The sequence below is a fragment of the Rhipicephalus microplus genome, chromosome 8 (assembly GCF_043290135.1).
Source record: "Rhipicephalus microplus isolate Deutch F79 chromosome 8, USDA_Rmic, whole genome shotgun sequence".
Taxonomy (NCBI): domain Eukaryota; kingdom Metazoa; phylum Arthropoda; class Arachnida; order Ixodida; family Ixodidae; genus Rhipicephalus; species Rhipicephalus microplus.
This window is the reverse complement of record NC_134707.1, coordinates 87,260,087-87,284,039: the sequence shown is the minus strand read 5'-3', so window position 1 is coordinate 87,284,039 and position 23,953 is coordinate 87,260,087. Positions and strand designations below refer to the sequence as shown.

The 23,953-nt window shown below is 45.5% G+C and overlaps 1 protein-coding gene across 1 annotated transcript in view; it reads left to right on the top strand.

The window, feature by feature from the left end:
• The window catches only part of LOC142768648 (uncharacterized), a 149,976-nt gene that overhangs the window by 78,392 nt on the left and 47,631 nt on the right, over positions 1-23,953 (top strand). Inside the window, exon 3 of the mRNA XM_075870660.1 lies at positions 18,120-18,226. Coding sequence (XP_075726775.1) covers positions 18,120-18,226 — 107 coding nt within the window. The remainder of the gene's footprint in view (positions 1-18,119; positions 18,227-23,953) is intronic.

Here is a 23,953-nt window from a genome sequence, read left to right as displayed (position 1 = left end):
AAGCTTGGGGAGGCAGTGGCTTGTCTCGCGGGGGAAGCCGTCCATCCATTCAAGCTATAGTGTTTGGATGACTTCGCGGTGACGTTGTTTGATGTCCTTAACGTTCCGTCTCGAGACCCGGTGCACTTGCTTCTCTACTTGTCACTGCTGGTCTCCTCGACAAGATGCCGAAACTCACGCTGGTGCATTCTGTGCGTCTTGCGTCATTTCTTTTAGTAGGATGAGTCTGACTTCAGTCTGCTTTTGTAGACTTCGAAGACTTCCTGGTAAGCAGCGTTATCCTTCGGTCGTGGTTGGCGTTTCATGTCAAGCCTTGCAGGTACTGCGCGAATATTCTTCGCTTGACCACTTCGAATGTTAGGTAGTCCTGATCGTGTGCCTGGCTCGCAGGTGCTTCCGATCTGAATGAAGAATCCAAGATTGACGACGGTTCCTTTTTGTTCAACGAGGATGATTATGCCAAAAGATTTTGGTTCCGTCGGGAAGTGAGTTCGCCGAGGGCGGGAATATTGGCCGCATTCGGAGGCAGTGGGAGGTTTGTCTACGTGCTCTGAGGCCGTTAGCGGATTATCGGCGTCCGTCTTGGCGCCGTGAACAATGGCGCACATTGAGCTCACGTTTTCTGCTGCATGAGTCTGACGCGTGGCGGGGTATTTGGAGACATCTCGATAGATATCGCTGCACAAATTTCCAGGTGACTGATCGATCATGGTTTTGTCGAGCTTCGGGAGAGTCCTCGTTTCCGCCGGTTTCTCGCGTGATGCTCATGACATAGTACTGCAGCTGTGCGTTGCGGCGATCATACATCCTGCGCAGGTTAGGTGCCATCTTATTGTGATGTTCAGCAAAGGTATCGGAAGGTAAGCAGTTTACGAGGAGGCTTGGACGCCGTTCCTAACGAACTGTGCTTCCTACGGCGGCACGCCTGCGGTTTCCACATTCTAGGAAGTGAAGGCGGCGTTCCTAGTTTGGCGGCTCCGTGAGGCCGATGATTAACGAGCACAGGTGGCTTGTGTTGCAAGGTACCGGTGTCTTTTTTTATAGCGGTAAAGAATTGCCTTTATGGCATAGTGCCTTTGCGTGTAAGTCAAATAAATGTGCGCTGTTGTGCTGGCGTTGTGTATGAAGTGAAGTGGCGTCTTGTGGAACATGTTGTCGTGTAGTACTGTGCGATTATAATGAAGAATACTCAGAGAATGCACCTGTTTTTTTTGTTTTGTTGCATGAATAATCTTGGCTCATACTGACAAAGGGATTGGCCACAGTGTACCTCATAACGTCACTTTTAATACAATGCCTCTTAAAAGAAAGAGAAATCAGATAGAAAGAAAGTGAATAATAACGTATGATAAAAATAAGCCAAAAGGGCAAACCTATTTGACACACTAGAATTTAAAAGATAGTAAAAACAAAACAGGGAGAGAAAGAATTAGATTCCTCTAGTGGTACCACTATAGCGGCGTATCTTTCCGGTTGCCTGAATGAATTTATGTAGAACTGGGCTGGCTGTTATTTATATGACGTCATCATTGTCGTTTTTCCACCAAGCCCCATACGCAACCATACTCGAGTTCCACTATATATATATATATATATATATATATATATATATATATATATATATATATATATATATATATATATAAATATATATATATATATATACATATATATATATATATATATATATATATATATATATATATATATATATATATATATATATACATATATATATATATATATATATATATATATATATATACATACATACATATATATATATATATATACATATATATATATATATATTGCAACGGGCTAGTAAAAGGCATAGAAGAGAAGGAGAGGAAGACAAAGAGTCTTGGCAAGATCGCAGTGCGCTGCCGAGAACGACCATCGCTCACCTCTCGTAAATAAAGCCATTTCATCACAGCTCGCAGTAACAGTTGTGGAGGACGTGCTGGGTAATCGACACCCGATGACGGAGGATGAACCGCAAGTTGTTCGACGGAGCGGTCGCCTTGCTGGACTTCCACCTAATTCATCTGGGCTGGACGTGTCCCACAACGCAGATGAACACCAACCCATCTCGAATTCTGCGCCGGCCAGTTCGGCTCCACAACTGAGAGATGCTCGTGCTTTCGCCGGCAGACCTGATGAAGACGTCGAGGCTTGGCTCATCCATTACAAACGGGTGAGTGCCGCCAACATATGGGATGCCGTTTCTCAGATTCTGTACGCCGTGTTCTTTCTGACGGATACTGCATTAATGTGGTACGAAAATCGGGAGGTAACGCTAACGACGTGGGACAGATTTGTTTTGAGATTAAAGAGCGTTTCGGCGACCCAAAAACAAAAAAAGAGAAGAGCAGAACAGACGCTAATGCAACGCGCTCAAGTGCCAGGTGAAACTTGCACGACCTACATTGAGGAAGTAATAAAGCTATGTGGGATCATTGACTCCAGAATGTCTGAGGAAGACAAAGTCAGGCACATTCTAAAAGGAATCACCGAGGATGTTTACAGTTTCCTCATCGCGAAAGACACCATGACATCTGCACTGATGTCATTCGCCATTGCCGCACTTTTGAGCAACTGAAGACGAGGCGCATCACGCCGAAGTTCGGCCGGCTAGCCAATGTGACAACTATCGCGAGTATAGACATCAACCAGGCGCTTGATCTTGCATCAACAATCCGGCAAATAGTACGTGAAGAACTCGGCCTGTACGCGCAAGTGGCACACCACCCAAGCACTCATACTCCCTACCTGCCAATAGAGTTCGAGCGAAACATTGCTTCATTCTCCTCGCACCGAGTGACGGAGGGCATTGAGGATTCTAATACCACACCTCAGTATCAGCCACGTCTCTACAATAGAGGCCCTGCCTATGACGCTCGATCACGACGAGGACAGCCGCGTTCTTATACTCAGGACTCTCAGCCTGACTACGTCCCACTGCTGCAAGGACGGTACTGACCCTACTACCAAGATGCAACTTACGACGAATACAATGGTTCCTAAGAATGGCAGAAACCCGTTCTTCGCCTGATAACGAACTTCCTCGCCGACAGCAGCGGCCCAGGATTTGTTCCGATTAATAGAGTGTGAACCATGACCCTACCGTGTGCTACAACTGTGGTTTCACTGGACATACCGCTCGGTATTGCCGCCAACAACGCCGCTAATCACGAAAGACACCAGCCATGTCTTCGCCACCAATACCCAGTGCTTCATATGACATGCGGACAACCGACTTGTTTTCGAGGAACCGTTTTTCGCGCGAGACAAGACGCAGAGATTCGCCAGCATCCGAGCGGAGTTTGACACTCCTATCCAACCATTCTCGTCGCTCGCCGTCTCCTCTGCGTCGTTCTTCTCCGCCGTCGCCGCCGGGAAACTAGCGTCCGCGGCCAATGGAGGTGAGGTCGCCGGACGGTCTTTCCAAGATATACTTCTGCCTATTGTGATGCTGAAAAACAAAGTGAATGTGTTGATTGATGGAATACCGACGATGGCGCTGGTTGACACTGGGGCTACTGTGTGATGAGCCTCGCCTTCAGAAACCGCTTAGGTCGCAAAGTTATGTTTTCATGGAACGATACAATCCCCTTTCGTGGTGTAGGTGGCGAGTGGCTTAATCCTCTTGGTGTATGTGTTGTCAGTGTTTCATTGGCTGGAAAAGTATTTGTATCTGAATTTATGGTTCTATCTTGTCGTTCGCACGATCTAACTCTTGGTATCGATTTTCTGGAGCAATGCGGTATTTCCGTCGACTGTAGTAGTGGGGAAATATCATTAAACAATTTGTTTCTACCGTCGCTTTCCGAAGAAGACTACCGTGGTGAGTACCGTGGTGAAGACAGGAACGCACTTAGTGTGATTGATGAAGTGATAGCACCATCTTGGTGCCTGACACCCGTTCGAGTCTCTTCCACAACGGTTGATGCTGCTTGTGTTGACCTCGTAGTGGGGCCTCTACGCAAGAACTGTTCTAAGTAGGACATACTTGTACCCTGTTCTCTTGTGTGCATGACAAAAGGACTAGCAACATTGTGGGCGCTGAACTGTTCTGCCACGCCGGTTGTGCTTCCTCGCGGGATGAAGATAGCTCTATTCGATGAAGCCTCATTCAGCTGAATAGCAGCACTAGTTAAGGACCTCACCACCTCTTTCTCTCCTTGTGATATTCGCCATAATGAAGATCTAGTGCCTGGTATGATCAGCAAGACTCTCAGTACAACGGAACGGCAAGCGCTGGTGCAGGTCCTTTTTCGGCATGTTGCTGCTTTCGACTTCAAACATAGAGATGCACCCCTTCAGTTACCCTCGTCCCGCGCTCGTCACAAAATAGACACCGGCTCTGCGCACGCCATCCGCCAAAAGCCCTACCGAGTGTCATCCTCTGAGTGCAAAGTTGTCGCCGAACAATTAAAGGACATGCTGAACGAAGGTGTCGTGCAAGAGTCGTCCAGCCCGTGGGCAGCCCCGGTAATTCTTGCCAGGAAAAAGGATGGTTCCTGGAAATTCTGTGTAGATTACAGGCGTCTAAACACTGTGACGAAGAAAGATGTATATCCCTTACCGCGGATTGATGACGTCATAGATTGCTTACACGCCGCTTCCTATTTTTCAACCCTTGATTTGCGGTCCGGTTATTGGCAAATACCTATGGAGCCCGGCGACAAAGAAAAGACTGCTTTCGTAATTCCGGATGGCATATTTGAATTTAACGTCATGCCTTTTGGCCTTTGTGATGCTCCAGCCACCTTTGAAAGATTTATGGACACAGTATTACGTGGTCTGAAATGAGAATCATGCTTGTGCTACCTTAACGATGTTGTGATCTTTGGCCGTACGTTTGAGAAACATAACAATCGTCTCAGTCTTGTTCTCGACTGCATCGAAAAAGCTGGGATGGTTATGAATTAAAACAAAATGTCGCTTTGGTGAACATCAAACTCTGGTGCTGGGGCACTTGGATGACAAGGATGGCGTCAGACCCGATCCTCGCATGATAGAAGCAGTGAGCTCTTTTAAACCACCACAATCCACACGAGAACTTCGCTCATTTGTCGGCCTATGCACATATTTTCATCGTTTTGTTCCACGATTTGCGGAGATCGTGTACCTGCTGACGAGCATCTTGCGACAGGATGCAACCTTCAACTGGACACCAGAATGTGACGCCGCATTCTCACAACTTAAGTTTGTTCTAACGTCGGCTCCACTGTTGCGTCACTTCGATCCATCTTGCCCGACTGAGGTCCACACTGACGCTAGCGGTATCGGCGTAGGAGCGGTGCTTGTACAACGTCACAATGACGCAGAGCATGTCGTGGCATATGCCAGCCGATGCTTGAGCAAATCTGAACGCAATTACACAGTTACGGAACAGGAATGTCTGGCAGCTGTTTTCGCCGTACAACAGTTTCGTTGTTATCTTTACGGGAGGCCGTATAAAATAATTACCGATCACCATTCGTTATGCTGGCTGGTTGGTTTGCGTAACCCCTCTGGCCGCCTCGCACGTTGGGCGCTGTGACTTCAGGAATACGACTTTACGGTGTCGTACAAGAGTGGCCGTCGTCACGCTGACGCAGACTGCCTCTCCCGGATTCCTCTTGCGACTACCGACTGCGATGCTGAGAATTTTTACGACTGCCTTGCCGCTGTTACAAGCACGTTCCCCAACGCGGCTGACTTCCAGAGAGAACAACGTAACGATCTCAACCTGGATCCTCCTTTTGCCGCCGCACGTGCCTCCCAACACAGCGGCCGCTTTACGGTCCGAGAGAAGTTGCTCTATAAAACTAACTACTCCAGACATGAAGCACGTTTTCTTCTAGTTGTTCCCGAGAGCCTTCGTTCCGATGTTCTACGTGCTATGCTGACGATGCGACATCCGGTAATTTCGGCTTCATACGAACGCTGAACCGCACACAGGAACGCTTTTACTGGCCCAAGATGTATGAAACAACGAAACGTTACGTCGCTAGCTGCGGGACGTGCCAACGTCACAAGCGCCCGGCCATCGCTACACCAGGTCCCCTTCAGCCAATAACACCACCCAGCACGCCTTTTGAACAAGTAGGAATTGACATTATGGGTCCATTTCCGTTATCTAACAATAAGAACCGTTGGATAATCGTCTGCGTAGATCATCTTACGCGGTATGCCGAAACCGCAGCCATTCCCTCTTCTACCGCTGCATACGTGGCAGTCTTCCTGCTCCACTCCGTGGTCCTGCGCCATGGCCCACCGCGTGTTATTATCAGCGAACGTGGCCGTCAGTTCACTGCTGATGCCATTGAAGAATTACTACGCATGTGCACGACACAGTTCCGTCATTCCACACCGTATGATCCGCAGACGAATAGCCTCGTCGAACGGACAAACAGAACGCTGACCAACATGCTTGCCATGTACGTTTCTTCCAATCACAAGAACTGGGATGAAGTGCTGCCTTTTATCACGTACACCTACAACACGGCGAGACATGAAATAACAAACTTCAGCCCATTTTATCTGTTGTGCGCCAGGTTGCCACTAAGCCCTCTAGACACTTTCTTACCCTTCATTGTACACAATGACGACTCTGTATCGAACACCCTGTGCCTCGCGGAAGAAGCCCGTCGAATCGCTCGTCTTCGAACTCTGGCTTCTCAACGTCGTTCGAAGGAACGTTACGACGACCGTCACGAACCGGTATTATTCGAAAAAGGTGACTTGGTGTTGCTTTGGACACCGCAACGCAAGCGTGGATTGTGTCAAAAGCTTCTAACACGATATTCAGGACCATTTGTAGTTTTGGAGCGTCTCAGCCAGCTCACTTACGTAATAGCTCGTCTTTTGTCCAATGGTCGACGATCGAGCAGAACGCAGCTCACTCACATTGCTCGCCTGAAACCTTTCTACCCTCCGGGTGCGTCATAACTCACTCTACTGGCTTCGTCTGCTTGCGGGGGAATGTAACGGGCTAGGAAATGGCAGAGAAGAGAAGGAGAGGAAGACGAAGAGTCTTGGCAAGATCGCAGTGCGCTGCCGAGAACGACCATCGCTCACCTCTCGTAAAGCCATTTCATCACAGCTCGCTGTAACAATATATATATATATATATATATATATATAGGGGAAAGAAGTGTATACCTAAGGGCTCGTTTTTCCGTGTTTTAACACAATAATAATGGTATATAACAGACAGTAATGCAAAGGAATGTACAGGGGAAGTTATTAGAACCAATGGAATGTAAATAAGAGGAAAAAAAAGTGGATGAAAAAATAACCAGCCGTGAGCAGGAATCGAACCTACGACCTTCGAATAACGCGTTCAATGATATATATGTATATATATAGCGTGCCTGTACTTTCGTTTATGCCTGATGACACGGTGTCGAATTTGTAGATGAGGTACGATTCGCGGATTTCCCGATATATATAAATATATATATATATATATATATATATATATATATATATATATACATATATATATATATATATATATATATATATATATATATATATATATATATATATATATATATATATATATATATATATATATATATATATATATATATAGTTGCAGCAAGGAAGTAACGCTGGCCCCGGTAGAATAAGGAAAAATAGAGTATGACGCACGTTGGTTTTGCACGGTATATTCTGGCTGACGTTTCGGCTGGTGGACCAGCCTTTGTCAAAGTAACAAGTACATGTCAACGCGCTTGCTTATAAATACGATTCACATGGGATAATAAAGATCGGCGACGTATATCAGCGACTAGACGATTCATAGCGTGAAGTGTTCATAACGGTACAGTTAGATATAATGCAAAAACATAAATAAATCTATATATATACAGATATAAAATGTAGAACACCAAAGAACAGAAATCACTTCTTCGTGCACACAGCATAACTCTGTAAGAACCGGAGATAGATAATGATAAAACAACAATGAAAACATGAATATCAAAATATAAAAAAACCGCGTGATATTACAGTTAGATTGCGCGTCATATACACAGCTCAGTCATTGTGATATGAATGAGATGAGTAGTTGCAGCTTTTATTGCGCGGGCGCGTTCAAATACAGTTTGCATCCACATTCGTGATAGCGGCGGCGATTAATAAACTCAAGTGATTGTAAGCATTAGATACACAAATATACACAATAACAGAAGCATTACAGACGGTATCCAACAAGCTTAACCGACCACGCTACGGGCCATGGGTTAAGGCGGATAATGCTTGATGGGCACACTAGAAAGCGTGCCTGTACTTTCGTTTATGCCTGATGACACGGTGTTGAATTTGTAGATGAGGTAAGATTCACAAATTTCCCGATCGTGGTTAGAATGACAGCCCGATTGAAGTATAGTGACCCTAATTTTTTCGAAAGAGTGCCCTGGTAAGCGAATATGTTTTGAGAGCGGAAGGTTAGGTTGCGCATTGGTATGCGATTTATGGTTGTTGAAGCGTATTCGGAACGATGTTTCTGTATGGCCAGTATACTGTTCTTGGCAGATGGCGCACTCGAGCATGTATATGACGTTAGAGCTATCGGAATTAAAGGAGCCGCGAATTTTAAGGGTGAAATTAGACGGCGTACTAACGGCTTCCTGGGTGGTTTACATATGCAGGCAAACCTTGCAGCGTGGTTTCTTGCAAGGTGCACAGACAGATGTGGTGGGTTCGTTTAATTTTGACGATGTTAGCATATAGCGGAGATTCTTAGAGCGCCGGTAAACTACGCGAGGTGCTTCAGAAAGATATTTTTCAGATGCTCATTTTGGGTAAGGATGTTGTGGTGGCGTTTGAGTATTGAAAGAACCTTTGGCACTGATGTCGAGTAATTTAATACGAGATTAGTGCCAGCACGTTGTTAGGCAAACTGTTTGCGCTAAGAATGTCGGCTCTATTCAGTTGGTCTGCTCTGTCTATAGCGTCATCGACCAAGTCCGCTAGATACCGTCGTTTAATGAGAGCGCTTTTGAGTTGCTCGCAGTTTTAAGTTGCTCGCAATAAAAACTGTCGTCGGAGAGTTGTCGGGAAGCTTCCACTATGTAATCCTTCCTATCAAGAATGACGATTGCTCCTCCCTTATCGGCAGGTTTAATGACAATGTCAGGGTTATTGGTCTTTGTTAAATTTTGTTGGTAATGAACACGGGTCTTGTACGCCTCAAGGATGTCATGCTGTACAGCACTGATGTACATATCGAGGCATTGATTACGTTGTCGTGGTGGTGTCCACCTCTTGTGCGACGGCACTGGTATTGTATTGTTATTAGAATTTTCACGGTCATGAAAGTATTCTCTAATGCGCATGTTACGTGCAAAGTTATCAAAATCTTTTAAAAGCTGAAATTCACAAAATCCACTTGAGGCTGGGCAAAAAGTAAGACCTTTCGACAATGCAGCTATTTGAGCACAAGAGAGAGCGATGGCCGATAGGTTTACGACATTATCACTGGGTTCAGTGGGCATGCTTCTGACCGACGATTTAACAGGAGCATTATTCGTATTAGCGGTATATACAGACGGGTCTATGCCGTCGCGAATGAATTTATTGCATTTAAGCGTACTTAAGTTATTCTTTTTCTTATGTTTATATGCTTCTAAGGATTCCGACTCACGAGACCCTAATTGAGCAGTAAGTCAGGCTTCTTCGCTATGGAGGCTAAGCGCACGCGATTTGTAGTGATCAATAACTATACGTAGCAGTTCTAGTGAGGTGTCACTCAATACTTGTCGCCACTTGGCTTTATGCAAAAAAGATAGACCACAAGTGGCTGGTTGCAATCTTAGCTGTAAACCTTTAGGAACTTTAGAAGCACTCAAGTATGCCGACAATGTAGTGGCATGCAGCTCTGAAAAAATGCTTTTCTCGGCAATCTTCCTAAATTTCAGAAATGTTCTAGACGGCAAATGCATAACAGATTAACCATAGACTAGCAGTCATTTGGTAGCGTTGTCGCGAGTGGGGTTCTTCCGGGAAGGGTAGCGGCGGCCTAAGGACGGAGTAGTCTGTGCACTTTTCTCACTCAAGTTCGGGCGGCACTGAACTGGAGAGTTGATTTCGGCGTCTGGGGAGGGTTGAGGGTAGCATACCATATGAGAAGTCTGCGTAGCACCATGTGAAGGGTAACACGACGAGAATTCACACCACAGTGACACTTTGTTGTTGCGCTTGCAGCAAAGTTCACGAATATGGCTGGCGATGAGAGCGACACCTTCAAAACTCGGATGAAGACCGTCGGCAGTCAGTACGCGCGTTGGGGGAAGGTGTTGGAAGCCATGGTCCAGAAAAAAGACTTTAGTTGAGTGACTGCAGCATCCATGTAGCAGTCGTTTGAAGTAACTTGCTTCCCTGTTGCAACGTCGGACGAACGAGAGGTTTCAGTTACCGCGGCGACGGTTGGTGCAACGAGGAAGGACGAGTGTTGCATAAATTCTGGATATGTTCGGCATAGTCTTCATAACAAAACCAAGCAGGGAGCGATACTTCTCGAAAGCAGCTTCTGCTGTTCCTATTGGTTCTAATATTGATTCCTATCGGTTCTAATAACTTCCCCTATACATTCATTGGCATTATTCTCTGTTAGATCTCTTGAATATTGTGGCAAAACACGGAAAAACGAGCGCTTAGGTATACACCTCTTTCTCTTATTCATTAACGAGGGTCTCGTACTGGCATACTTGGTGCCATTAGGTTGTATACGAGGGACTATTGGTCAGCTTCCCGCTCGTAATAGGTTCACGTGCTACGTGACGCCACACAGGTTCACAAAAGGGTGTTCCACACTCGCCGCTATGGCTACGGATGACACTGACTGACACTCCGACGTTCAAATTCACATATAAACCCAATAAATTGGCTAGGGGGATAGCCGCCGTGATAGCTCAGTGGTTAGAGCAACGAACGCGTTATTCTCTATGAAGGAGCACCTCCTTCAAGAAGAACCATGACCTGCGAGATTGCAGACACGCGGCGCGGTTCCTTCCGGCCGTCCTAATCGCCGCGCTTCCAAGCAAAACCAGCGAGTATCGCCTCACGCGCCCGGCTACTGCTAGAGGGCGCATTTAATATGGGTTTCTTTAATGTGAGTTCCATTCAGACTGGCATGGTTAATGGATGTGTTTTTCAGCGCTCCCGATCGGCTGTGCAGATAAGTCGTTTCGCATGTTTCGAGCTTGCCTTTATAATGAGGAAGGCAGGAGCAGTTAAAACCTTTGTAGCACTCATTACATTGTATGGCTTTTTCGGGGGTCAGTCACAAGATATTTAATAGTTTCTGTGTGTGTTTGTGTCTTTGTGTTTTTTCTCTTGCCACCTCGTGGGGGAGGTGCTAGCACATTGAACACGCAAATTTTTGTAGTATAGGTTAGACTTTCTCTTTTTCGTAGGGCAGGGTTCGTCGTATGCCATGTTTTGTAATTATCGAGTGGGACAAATCATAAAGACAATTGGTGTCAGAAAGACGTGATTAAAAAAAACCGTAAAGTGTTCAGGATGCGGGGTGGGTTTGAGAATAGACCCAAGTACAGAAGCGAATGGGGAGGAGGCTGATGCTAAGTATAGGTAATGTGAGGTTGAGGAAAAAAATGAAGAAAATGACGGTTGATCAGAGTGAACTGATGATGAGAATGGCGACGGAGCAAGAGAAAACGAAGGCTGCGGGAGAAAGGCTGAAGCCCGCCGAGCAGGTACTAGCGCAGGTGAACAAAGGAGCGGTCGTCCGCGAGAACAGTAGGGCACTGGTCCAGAAAGGGGGAGAAGAAAAAGTAAACAACTTTGGAAAAAACAGGTTCAGCCAATTCAATGGTGGCAAGACCCAAGTTCACCAAAGTAGTGGTGGGGCTGGGAGGGGACAAAGCAGCCGGCGTCAAAGATACAAGTAAACCCCAGGTGCAGGACGCTTCAGCTGAAGGGCCACAGCACGTGATAATCGCCGGGGACTCGAATTTAAATCGATGCGCAGAAGCAATCAAAGAGAGGGTAAGAGGTGACGAGAGGGTTGCAGTAGGGATGTTCGCAGGACGCAAGCTCGAAGCAGTCATGAGGCAAGCGAACGAAATACTCAGAACTACAGCTCGTGATAACCTTGTGATAACCTCGTGATAAGTTCAGGCGGTTTAAACGACGTCTTAAATCAAGATACAGCAGGACTAGCGACCGCGCTGGCGAAAGGGGTCGATGACATGCGCGCCACTTCTCCTCAGGTACAGGTAGTGATATGCACAATACCGGAGGTACCAGTGCGTGACGGCAACTTGCAAAGAGCGTTTGTCAACAGAAACCAAGAGATATGCCGGATGAGTCAAGAAAAAGGCTTTGAGGTGGCGGAAATATACAGAGGTGCATAGGTGGGATGGTTTTCAATGAGACAGAATTCACAGAGTGATGAGTGGCTAGGTCATGAGGTGGGTTGGCGACTTGCACGACGTGCAGTAGTTTTTTTTGGGGGACACGCGGGCCCTTCGGGGTGCAACATAGGTAGTAACGAGGAAAACAACCAGGGAGACTTTTTATCTGGTGGTATGGACATATACAATTCCAAAGTGGCCGCAATATCTAATACCTGTGTCACACGGGCGCGCAAAAAGTCTTTTAAGTAAGCGGTCTTTTACGATGTTGAAAGACTTGACAAAGAGGTGTTGCGGCGCAGACACACGGCAGCAACAATCTCCTTTTAGTGTTTTCGTTCGAAGACGCTAGCGAAAGCGTGGCGCTAGCAGTCAAGAGAAGCAATGAAAACTAAACGATGTATCACGATGTACAAATTAAAGACTTGTTGCACTGCTCGTTTCTTCAAACAAACTTAAGACTAAGAGATGAAGAAACACCAATGTGAAAGTTTGTTGCACTAGTTAAGGAAGAATTCCCATAACTAGCGACGTGCACAAGTCCGTCTGGCACCACTGGGCTTTTATTTACCGTATTTGGTTTTCGCTGCTCTCGACTGCTCTCGACACGTTATGGGTGACCGTACGGAAGAAAAAGCGAGGATCGCAAGCCTCACAGCCTGCCTTCTCGCTCTGGGAAGCGAGGCAGACGCTGCGAAAGCCGCCAAGGAGAGGATCAAGCAGCAACTGTTGTTAGCGATTCCTTGCTGTGCGCACTGGTGCTGTCGGAGAAGGCCTGCGATCGATCGATCTGGGCCTTCACACGAAACGAGAGGTGTTTCGAGGGAACTTTACCTCACCTCGCTGAGCAGAACATCAAGCAATCTTTTTGAGTGTACCCGTCCACCTTTCGTTTCATTGTGGAGAGCTTGCGAAGTGAGCACGAAAGACAGTGCACTAGCATGCGTGAAACCATCACTCCTGAGAAGCTACACGGCATTGCCCTATACAAGCTTGACCACTTGAATGACGGGCAAACACACGACTGCCACGCTTTCCTCGCTTGTGCAAAATGGCGCTGCGCGAGACCGAGCGTCACCACGTGATATTGCCGACGCGTTGTAGCTGCTTACGAGAGTAGAAAACGAAATAACCAATAAAAGAGTTCATTACACCTTCTGCAGGATATGAAATTTGTTTTTACAAAGAGTTTTGGTGACAGAAAAATAAGCATTCGCTCTTTTTTTCCCACCGCCCGAAAATTGCTGGCGCCCACTGGTTTTGAGGCTACGCATTCGGAGCCGTAAAAGAGATCGACGGACTCCGTTTACGAAAAAGACCGCTTTTGAAAAGGAGTTCGCTCTGTGCCGTGTGTCTGCTGTCAGGAACTCCTTTTCGGAAAAGACCGCTTACTTAAAAGACTTTTAAGTGCCCGTGTGACAGGGGTATAAGTTAGGTAGAGTCTGGGGCAGAAATAGACGAAGCCACGACAGTTCAACCAATTCAGACGTAGGGTATATTAACATGCATGGTGACAGGAACAGGCTTAAGTGGTAAGATATAGAAGAACAGCTAAGGGAGGAGAGGCCGATGGTGTACGGTTTTGTAGAAACACATCGTATGGACATAGAACAACTTCCTAACAATCCGGACTATGCGTGGGAATATTGTAATAGAACAGAAGGCAGCAGAAAGGGGAGTGGTATTGGGGCATTCATTCATGAAAGTACAGACTGGCAAACGGTCAAGGAGGAGTGCAAAGAACATTTATGGCTAAAAGAGAAAATGGCAGGGGAAATGACATTTCTTGGTTTGGTGTACTTCTGTACGGGAGCAAAGGCCAGAGAGGAAAATCATGCAATCATGGTGTGTATATCAAATGACATTGTGGAATTATGAGGATAGCGTTAGATAATTACACTAGGAGATATGAATGCGCACATAGGATATAGATGGTTATACCAACCCAACAGGCAAAATTACTACGGATATGTGTGAAAGACCTAATTTGATCATTTGCAACAGTACAGAGAAGTGTTAAGGGCAAATAACATGGGAGGTAGTAAGGCTGCAGCGGACGATAGGTTACGCACTAACGTCACATGGGATGTATGATAGGCTCAGGGGAATGCACATTAATTAATTTGGCTACAGAAGTGTGGGTAGTGATCACAAACGTATCTAGCTGTTTTGGAAGAGCAGTGAAAGTGGAAAGAAGGCAAGATGAGCAACTACAGGGAAATTTTTTTTCAGAAAGGCGAATAGAAATAGCTACTAAACAAATTTAGAAAGTAATCAGTGAGGATAATAAAACAGTGTGCACACACATGAATCTAATTAGACTGCTTGTTTGAGCTAGAGCTTGCTAAGGCACGTGGCAAGTCACCCCGGAAAAGAAGACACTAACCCAAAAGTTGGTGGGATGAGGAAGTTGAGAGAGCCACAGCAAAACGTCAGGAAAGCAGTGGGGTGAACCGACAGATGTTGTTGAAAAAATGAGAAATATTTCTGAGCTGTAGAAGGGATGCATCTCTTCTGATCAATGAAAAGATCAGAAGAAAGAGAGCTCAGTGGCTGGCAGAAGTACATAAAAAAGATAGAAAAGCAGCTGGAAAATTTTTGGAACCATCTAAACCTAAGAAAGGAGACGAGCCTAGAGCAGAGGTTTATAACTACAGCTCAAGGTGTTAGGCTAGAAGCAGACGAAGCTATTGAATATATAAGAACAAGGGTGACAGAAAAACTTCAACGAAGAAGTGCTTTGTGCACAACACTAGACAAGGATGAATTAAGAAGCGCAATGGCTCCATTTTCAAAACGAGAATGGGAAAGGGCTGAGAAGAGGGTTCCTAGTAGTACATCAACAGGCCCAGATGGCATTTCAATTATGCTGATAAAGACTTCGAGTCCGAAGTCTAAGCAGACTTTGAGAGAGGCAGTGAGCAAAATAATAATCTATGGTGAAGTCACCGATGAATGGTAATTTAGCAGGATGAGCACGACCTATAATGGAAAGAGGAACAAAGCTTACATAAACAACTACCGTCCTATAACAGTGACATCAGTGGTCTACAGGCTGGCGATGCAGATTATAAAGGAAAGACTGCAGGCATGGATAGAGGATGAGGGGGTGTTGGGGGAACTGCAGAATGGTTTTCGGAAACACAGGAGGTTGGAAGACGATCTGTTCTCACTGACGCAGTGCATCGAAATAGCAGAAAAGGAACTCAGGCCACTGTGGCTAGCATTTTTGGATATCAAGGGAGCGTACGATAGCGTGGTTCAAGAGGCTTTGTAGGGACTACTAGACACACTGGGTGTGGAAGATGGAGTCACTAATCTTTTAAAGGAAATCTATAAAAGTAAGAAGGTAGTTATAAAGTGGGAAAAACAGGTATCCAAGCCCACAGATGTGAAACGGGGACTTACGCAGTGGTGTCCACTGTCACCCTTGTTATTCATGATGTACCTACAAGGATTAGAGGCCAAATTAGAGGGAAGTGGACTGGGCCTTAATCTCTTTTTAGTCAAACAAGGAAAACTCATTTAACAGGGACTACCAACATTGATGTGCGCAGATATAGTGCTGATGGCCGACAACAAGGAAGATTTGCAAAGACTGATGGACATCTGTGGTAATGAGGGAGATAGGTTAGATTTCAGATTCAGTAAGGAAAAAATCAGCAGTCATGGTTTTTAATGACCATGAAGGTTGTGAGCTTAGAATACAGGAGGTCACGCTAGAGATAACAGATAAATACAAATATCTTGGCGTATGGATAAACAATGGGGCCGAGTACCTAAGGGACCACGAAATATACGTGTCGACTAAAGGTAACAGGAATGCAGCGGTAATGAAAAACACGGCACTGTGGAATTACAATCGGTAGGATGTTGCGAGAGGCATATGGAAAGGGGACATGGTTCCTGGTCAGACGTTCGGCAATGTGGTCTTGTGCATGAGATCAGAAGTTCAAACAAGATTAGAAATTAAGCAACGTGGAATGAGTATGCTTGCCTTAGGAGCTCACGGGAATACTCCAAATCAGGGAGTACAAGGTGATATGGAATGGACATCATTTGTAGGCAGGGAAGCTAGCAGCAAGATAAAATTTAAGAGGCGATTGAGGAAAATGGGAGAAGGGCGTTGGGCTAGGAAGGTTTTGAGATACTTGTACATGAAGAATCTCGATACAAATGGAGGAAGTTAACCAGAAAATTGATGGATAAATACTTAGAATTCAGCAGGGGGCCAAACCAAAAATAATTATCAGTAAGAAGAAAGTGAAGGAAGCTGAAACCGATATGTGGAGAATTGGCATAATTAAAAAGTCTGAACTAGAGGTCTATCAAACTTTTAAGCAGGAAATTGTCAAGGAAAGGATCTATGATAATACTCGGGGTATTTCTCTACTGTTTGAGGTCAGGACGGTAGTATTTCGAACCTAGACGCATCGGGCCAAATACGAAGGGGTAGACACGGTATGCAGTGCGTGTGGAGAGGAAGAAGAAACTGCCGAACACTTGATAATGTTCTGTAAAGGCCTTCACCCTATAGCTCAGGATTATGGCGCAGAGTTTTTCAAGGCACTGGGATTTAGGGACAGGGAGGGTGAAATAGACTTTAAGCGGGTAGAATTAACAAGAAGGAGGTTGTATGATTGGTGGCTTAAGTCAAGGCACGAGTGAAAATAAACCCTTCACGCAAAGTACGAGTCCTCAACCCCACTATTAAAAAAAGATAAATCTAGCTTTTGGTTCACTAAGTATTGCGGCTTGGTGGCGTTAGCGACTGCCCGATCTAAAGGGTACAGCCATATCAATCCACCCATCCATCCATACAGCAGATCGTCACCACGCACTGGCGCGCGCTTTCATCTCCCACGCGTATTTTTCTCTGCGGAGATGGAACGCTCACACGTGCGGTCACTTATCTCGTGATGGGGAGAATCGCACGCCTTGGCACTGGTACGATTCTGTTGTAGTTACCGGGAACACAAAGGTAACTGAACTCGTTGCGAAGTCTCCGCTCGCAAAAATGGCGTGCGTTTCAGACACAGCGATGTAACAAATGAGACACTTATTCGCGTTCGACTGTACCTGTGAGTACGTTTCGTGCGTCATTAGTGCGTGAGAAATGTGGGGAACATTTCGGTGTGCTTGCTATTCCGCGCGTGACCTTCCAGCTTGTTGCTATCGCGTTCATTGATTCGCCTTTGTGGCAAAGCTGTGACTTTTTTCCCCCAGTTTAATGCTCCGTTCACAGTTTTTGCTTAGATGACTCGCTTTTTTGTCTGTTGCTTCACGCTAGTTTCGGCAGTTTTGTTCAGTAACTGATTATAAACTGTAGCGTTACTAATATGTGAGTGAATTGGCGCATACCCGTTCTTAGGTGACGCAGAACAAGACAAAATACGAGAGAAAACACAAGGTAAGCTTGTGACGTGTCTATTTTGTGTTCTGCCTTGTTTTGGTGTGCCCGAGGGTGAATACGAGCTGAGACGTAGTTGCGCAATACATCTAATGGAAAAGTAGGAAGAGACAATGCAATAACAGTCGTAATCGAAGATTCTCGTACTATTTATGAACGTTGTGACTGCTGAAACAGAATTGCTCGTTACTTGCAACTATACCACAACATTTACAACCAAAGAAGAGACTTGAGTTATAAAATTATAACGAAACTAAAGAGTTAGAAATGGTAGGAAAGTTCGTATTCTATTTAAGAGTGACTGTGATTTGCTTTTGTTGTTTTTGTTGTTCCAGGAGTGAACTAAAGAAAAGATTTAAATTTTTTGGGTCATCTGGTGAACGGAACACAATGTCACCTACAGAGGACACAATAAATTCGGCGGGGCAACAAGATGAAGCCGGTAAATATTTTCGCAAATAGATAGAGAGGTATGACAGTCACTTAGACAGGGACGTTTTAGAACTGCTTAACAAATGGCATAAAATCTGGTTGAGTATGCTTCACTGAAATAAGGAAGAAAGTGTCAGATGGAGTATCAAGTCACTGAAAAAAAGTGCCAAACAAGATACTAAACTGCCCTAGAGCAGGATACCGTATATACCAGAACCTACAACAAAATGGGTCCAAAAGCTTGCACTTGTTGATTGCCCTCCAATAAATAAATACGCCTCTGGCGGCTGCAATAACTAATGAGATTAGCATCCCAAAATTGTTTCCTCGATATTCACTAGAACGCGCCTTCAGCTAGGGATCAAATATAATGGGCTACAAGATAGCGGTGATACTGTTGGAAAAACTATGGCTCCGTAAAAGCTGCACCTTGGACAATAAAAAAGGATTGCATGTCGTCGAGAAAGTTCATACAGCACGATGATGATGATGAGTAGTTTTTAGTGGCGCAAGGGCCAATTGATGGTCAAAGAGCGCCATTTCAATTGACTACATATATGAACAATGATATGGTGCGTGGCTGTAAAGGGGCCTTAAAATTCCTCGCTCTAACGCGGGTTAAAACATGAAAGTAATAAAATCATGACAGTGGCATGACATATGTGTAGTGATAGTGGATGGCAAAATGTCATGATAAGAAAACCATGATGAAGATGTAGTCACCGCAGCCACGACCACTCTAGGGGTCGTGCTACGGATGACCTCGAAATATCGGGTGAAAGCTTTGCACATCTTTTAAAAACATAAAAAGTGTTTGCAGTTTAAAAAGCGGATCTCTACCGATAACAATCCCAGGGTGTAGAGGGAGCTGCTGTCGGTAGGGCAGTAAAAAGTGCTTTTTTCTTAGAGCATCTAGCTCATTGCACTGGACGAGAATGTGGAGAACCGTAAGGGGCTCTCCAAATTTCTCACAATATGGCGAATCACCGGTAGACAGAAGAAATGAATGTGTAGAATGTGTATGTCCTGTTCTAAGCCTTGTTAGTATTACTTCTGTGTGTCGTGATTTTGATAGTGGCGGCCAATAACCTAGTTGCGGCTTAATAGCATGGAGTTTATTATCTGTGTGTTTATCCCACATGCTCTGCCGATACCCCCTGAGCTTTCGTTTTATAAAAGATTTTGAGTCAAGTACAGTGACTGGTGTTGATGCATTGGCAGTAGTGACATTGGCGCAAGCAGCCAGACTGTCGGCCAAAACGTTCCCTTGTATTTCACGGTGCCCTGGAACCCAGCAGACAGCGACATGCTGTTTTGATGTGTAGAGTGTGCACAGAAGTGAGTAGAGTGACACCAGCACGGGGTTCTTGTGTTTTTTAGGAGTTTTCAGGGCTTTGACCACGCTTAGGGAATCTGTGTATATTACCGCCTTTTGTAATTTTATCTGTTTAATGTGTTTTACGACAGCCAGTATTGCGTAAGCTTCTCCTGTGAAAATGCTTGCATTAGGATGAAGAACGCCGGCCTCGGAAAAGGATTGGCCTACCGCTGCATATGGCACAGAAGTGTTTGACTTTGACGCATCGGTAAAGAACTCAGGACATGTGTATTTATGCTGTAGTTCTAAAAAGTATGTATGAATGTGTGCAAGTGGTGCATTTTTTGTGACATCAACAAAAGAGACATCACAGTCTATAAGCTGCCACTGCCACGGTGGCAGATATGTTGCAGGAGCCATCAAACTGGGTTCAAGAAGAGGCACACCTGTTTCTTCGGCCAGGCTCCTTACACGCAGCGCCTAGGGCTGCCTAAACGAAGGACGGTTCTCGAACAAGCCAGAACAAGACAAATCATTAATTGTGAAATGGGAAGGATGTTTCTTGTCTGCCTTCACCTTCAAAAAGTACAAAAAGGACAGGGAACATCTTTGTAGGTGGAGCAACCATTCATTCGAATCCACGTACAAGCTCTCCACAGGGCTGGTGCGGAAAGCACCCGTAGAGAGGCGAATGCCTAGATGGTGGACAGGGTCAAGAATTTTCAAGGCTGATGGTGTTGCCGACTGATATATTATAGCACCGTAATCTAGGCGTGTGCGTACGAGGCTTTTATATAAGTTAATTAAACATTTCCTGTCACTACCTCATGTAGTGTGTGACAACACTTTCAAAATGTTCATTGTTTTTAAGCACCTGTCCCTTAAATACTTGATGTGTGGGATGAAGGTTAGCTTAGTGTCTAATATGAGACCAAGAAACTTGTGGTCGGTCTTCACTGACAGAGGTTGACCATGCAGGTCAATGTCGGGGTCAGGATGGAGGCCCCTCTTTCGGCTGAACAAAACACAAGTGCTCTTTTGCGCGTTGAGTATAAAACCATTCTCGTTTTCCCATTGAGATACCTTGTTCAACCCTAGTTGAACTTGACGTTGGCACATTGAGATGTTGCACGATTTGTAACCAATCTGCACATCATCGACATATATGCAGGAAAAAATGTTTCGTGGGAGAGACAGGTGCAAGGAATTCATTTTAACTATGAAAAGTGTGCAGCTCAATACACCTCCTTGTGGCACTCCTGTTTCTTGGACAAATACTCGAGATAAGACAGTGCCAACTTGGACACGGAATGTACGATTGGACAGGTAGCTTTCGATAACTGTCAGCATTCTACCCCGCACACCTAAATGTGACAGGTCTTGCAATATGCCGAAGCGCCATGCAGTGTCATATGCCTTTCCCATATCGAGGAACACGGAAAGAAAAAATTGCTTATGAACAAAAGCGTCGCGAATTTGTGCTTCGATAAGGACAAGGTGGTCAGTGGTGGACCGAGCCTCTCTAAACCCACACTGGTATGGGTCAAGTAGGCCACTGATTACAAGGAAGTGCATCAGGCGCCTGTTAATCATTTTTTCAAAGACTTTGCAAATACAGCTGGTTAATGCTATTGGCCTGTAGCTGGAAACTGAGGCCGGGTCCTTGCCTTGTTTTAGAATTGGGATAATGATAGCTTCCTTCCAGGCTGAGGGTAGGTCGCCAGAAGACCATATCGCATTATACAGAGAGAGGAGAGCTTTCTGGGTGTCAGTGGGCAGGTGTTTTAACATTTCATATGCCACACGGTCCGGGCCTGGGGCAGATTTATTGCAGCAGGCAAGTGAAGCCTGCAGTTCAGCCAAACAGAAAGGCTCGTTGTATGCCTCATGTGTTCTGGGCTGGCGCTCTAATCTTTGTTTTTCTATTGCGGTTTTGTATCGTCGGAACGCTTCACTATAGTGTGTTGAGCTGGAGACCTGTTCAAAGTGTGCTCCGAGAGTGTTTGCCTGGTCTTCCAAACTCTCACCTTGTGTGTTCACTAGAGGAAGCGAATGTGCTCCTCGTCCTGCCACCTTACCAACCATACTCCAGACTCTCGACTCATCTGTGTATGAGTTAATGCCCGACACAAATTAGTGCCAACTTTCTCTTTTCGCCTGTCGGCGCGTCCTCCTTGCTTTCGACTTGACGTTTTTAAAGTTTACAAGATTCTCGGCTGTGGGCGAATCTCTAAGCAACCTCCATGCCTTATTTTTTTCTTTTCGAGCGTCACGGCACTCATTATTCCACCATGGTACTCGTCGTTTGCTTGACGGTCCACATGTTTGGGGAATACATTTTGTTGCTGCATCAACCAAGAAAGCTGTGAAGTAGCATACAGCATCCTCTATGCTCAATGCCGCCATGTCAGTCCAAGATAATAAAGTCATTTTTTGAAACTTTTCCCAATCAACTTTGTCGGTGAGCCATTCGGAAACTTGTGCAGGACATGTATTTGTTATTGATAGGAAAATGTTCATTTTACTATCATGTGTATCATTTGTGTATCACACACAAATGTTCATTTGTGTGTGATAGGAAAATGTTGTATTTGTTATTGACGATAGGAAAATGGTCACTACCATATGGATCATTAATGGCTTCCCATTTAAGTAGAGGCAGGAGTGATGGGGATATTATGCTGAGGTTTATTGCTGAGTACGTATTGTTAGCGATGTTGTAATATGTTGGCTTTTCCCGATTCAGCAGGCACGCACCGGAAGAAAACAGGAGCTGTTCAATCAGGCGACCTCGAGCATCGCAGCGAGAGTCACCCCATAGATTGCTATGTGCATTGAAATCTCCCAGGAGAATATAAGGTTCTGGAAGTTCCTCTATGAGGGACTAGAATTCATGCTTTTCAAGACGGTGTTGTGGAGGTATGTAGAGAGAGCAGATGGTGACGAGCTTATTCAAAAGTACTGCTCGAACAGCCACCGCCTCAAAAGATGTTTGTAGTGGTAGGTGTGTGCATGCAATCCCTTGATTGACTATAATGGCAACACCACTGGATGGCACAATGGCATCATTCTGGTCTTTCCGAAACATAACGTGATGACGTAAAAAGTTGGTGTGTTTAGGTTTCAGGTGTGTCTCTTGTACGCACAGCACCTTAGGTGTATGTTTGTGTAAAAGTTCATGGATATCGTCCAGGTTTCTCAACAGTCCTCTGACGTTCCACTGTAGTATTTGTGTCATTTTAATGTAGTGTGGTGCTGTGTGTACAGAGGTGTTGCGTTAGTTTACAGGTCCTTTTGAGGGCCCTGTGATTCGAGGTTTTTCATTTTTGGCGCGCTCCAAGGAGTTGCGCCTATCCTTCGGCGTCTGAGACGCCGGAGGAGCGGGACTTGCATCCATCACCTATTGTGAAGTGGTGGATGGTGCCTGCTGGGCAGGCACATTCACTGAACTTTCGGACCTAACTGCGCCTGCAGTGGTCCGAGGTTCAGCAGACACTGGGGTCTGCCGGCCCTGTTTGTCGGGTGGCGGAGCAGTACAGGCTGCTCCAGCTGGGGGCGCTGGCGGCACGACCGCGGCCACACACTGTGTGACATTCGCGGGTGCCGAGGCATGTGGCGCGGCGCCCCGGCGTGTCACATCTGCAAAGGAGGGATAAAATGGGTTGTGTATTGCGAAACGTTGGCGTGCTTCTTGGAATGTGAGATTGAATTTAACTTTAAGTTCTACTATTTGTTTCTCTTTTTTACATGCGGAACATGATCGTGAGTAGGCAGCGTTATCTCCTTCACAGTTCAAACAATGGGTTGTTTCTGAGGTGCAGTTGTCCGATATGTGTTGATTGGATGCGCACTTTGCGCAAGTGGCACGCCCTCTGCAACTCTGCGATCCATGACCGAAACGTTGGCACTTGAAACATCGACGAGGGTTGGGGATGTATGGTCTTACACGAAGCTTACAATAGCCGGTTTCGATTGATTCTGGTAGGTCACTTGTTCCGAAGGTAATTATTACGTGCTTTGTAGGGGTCAGTTTGTTGTGGCGCCTTATTGTTATTCGTTGGACTTTGACCACGTTCTGGTCCTGCCAACCTTCGAGCAGCTCACTTTCAGAAAGCTCAGTAAGATCATCATCAGAAATTACACCACGGACAGTGTTCATGGACCGGTGTGGGCCCACCGAAACAGGGGTTTCCCCAAAGGCTACAAGCTTAGACAGCTTTTCATACTGAGCTTTGTCACGAAGCTCCAGAAGAACATCGCCACTTCGCATCTTTGTCACTTTATAACCTGGGCCTATTGCTTCTGTGAGAGTTTTGGAAACGAGGAAAAGTGAAATGGCTCGGAGTGTCTTGTTTTCGTTTTGACTGTGGATTGCATGGTTCTTTGGGAATGTCGGCTTTGGTGTGTTAGCAAGGAAAG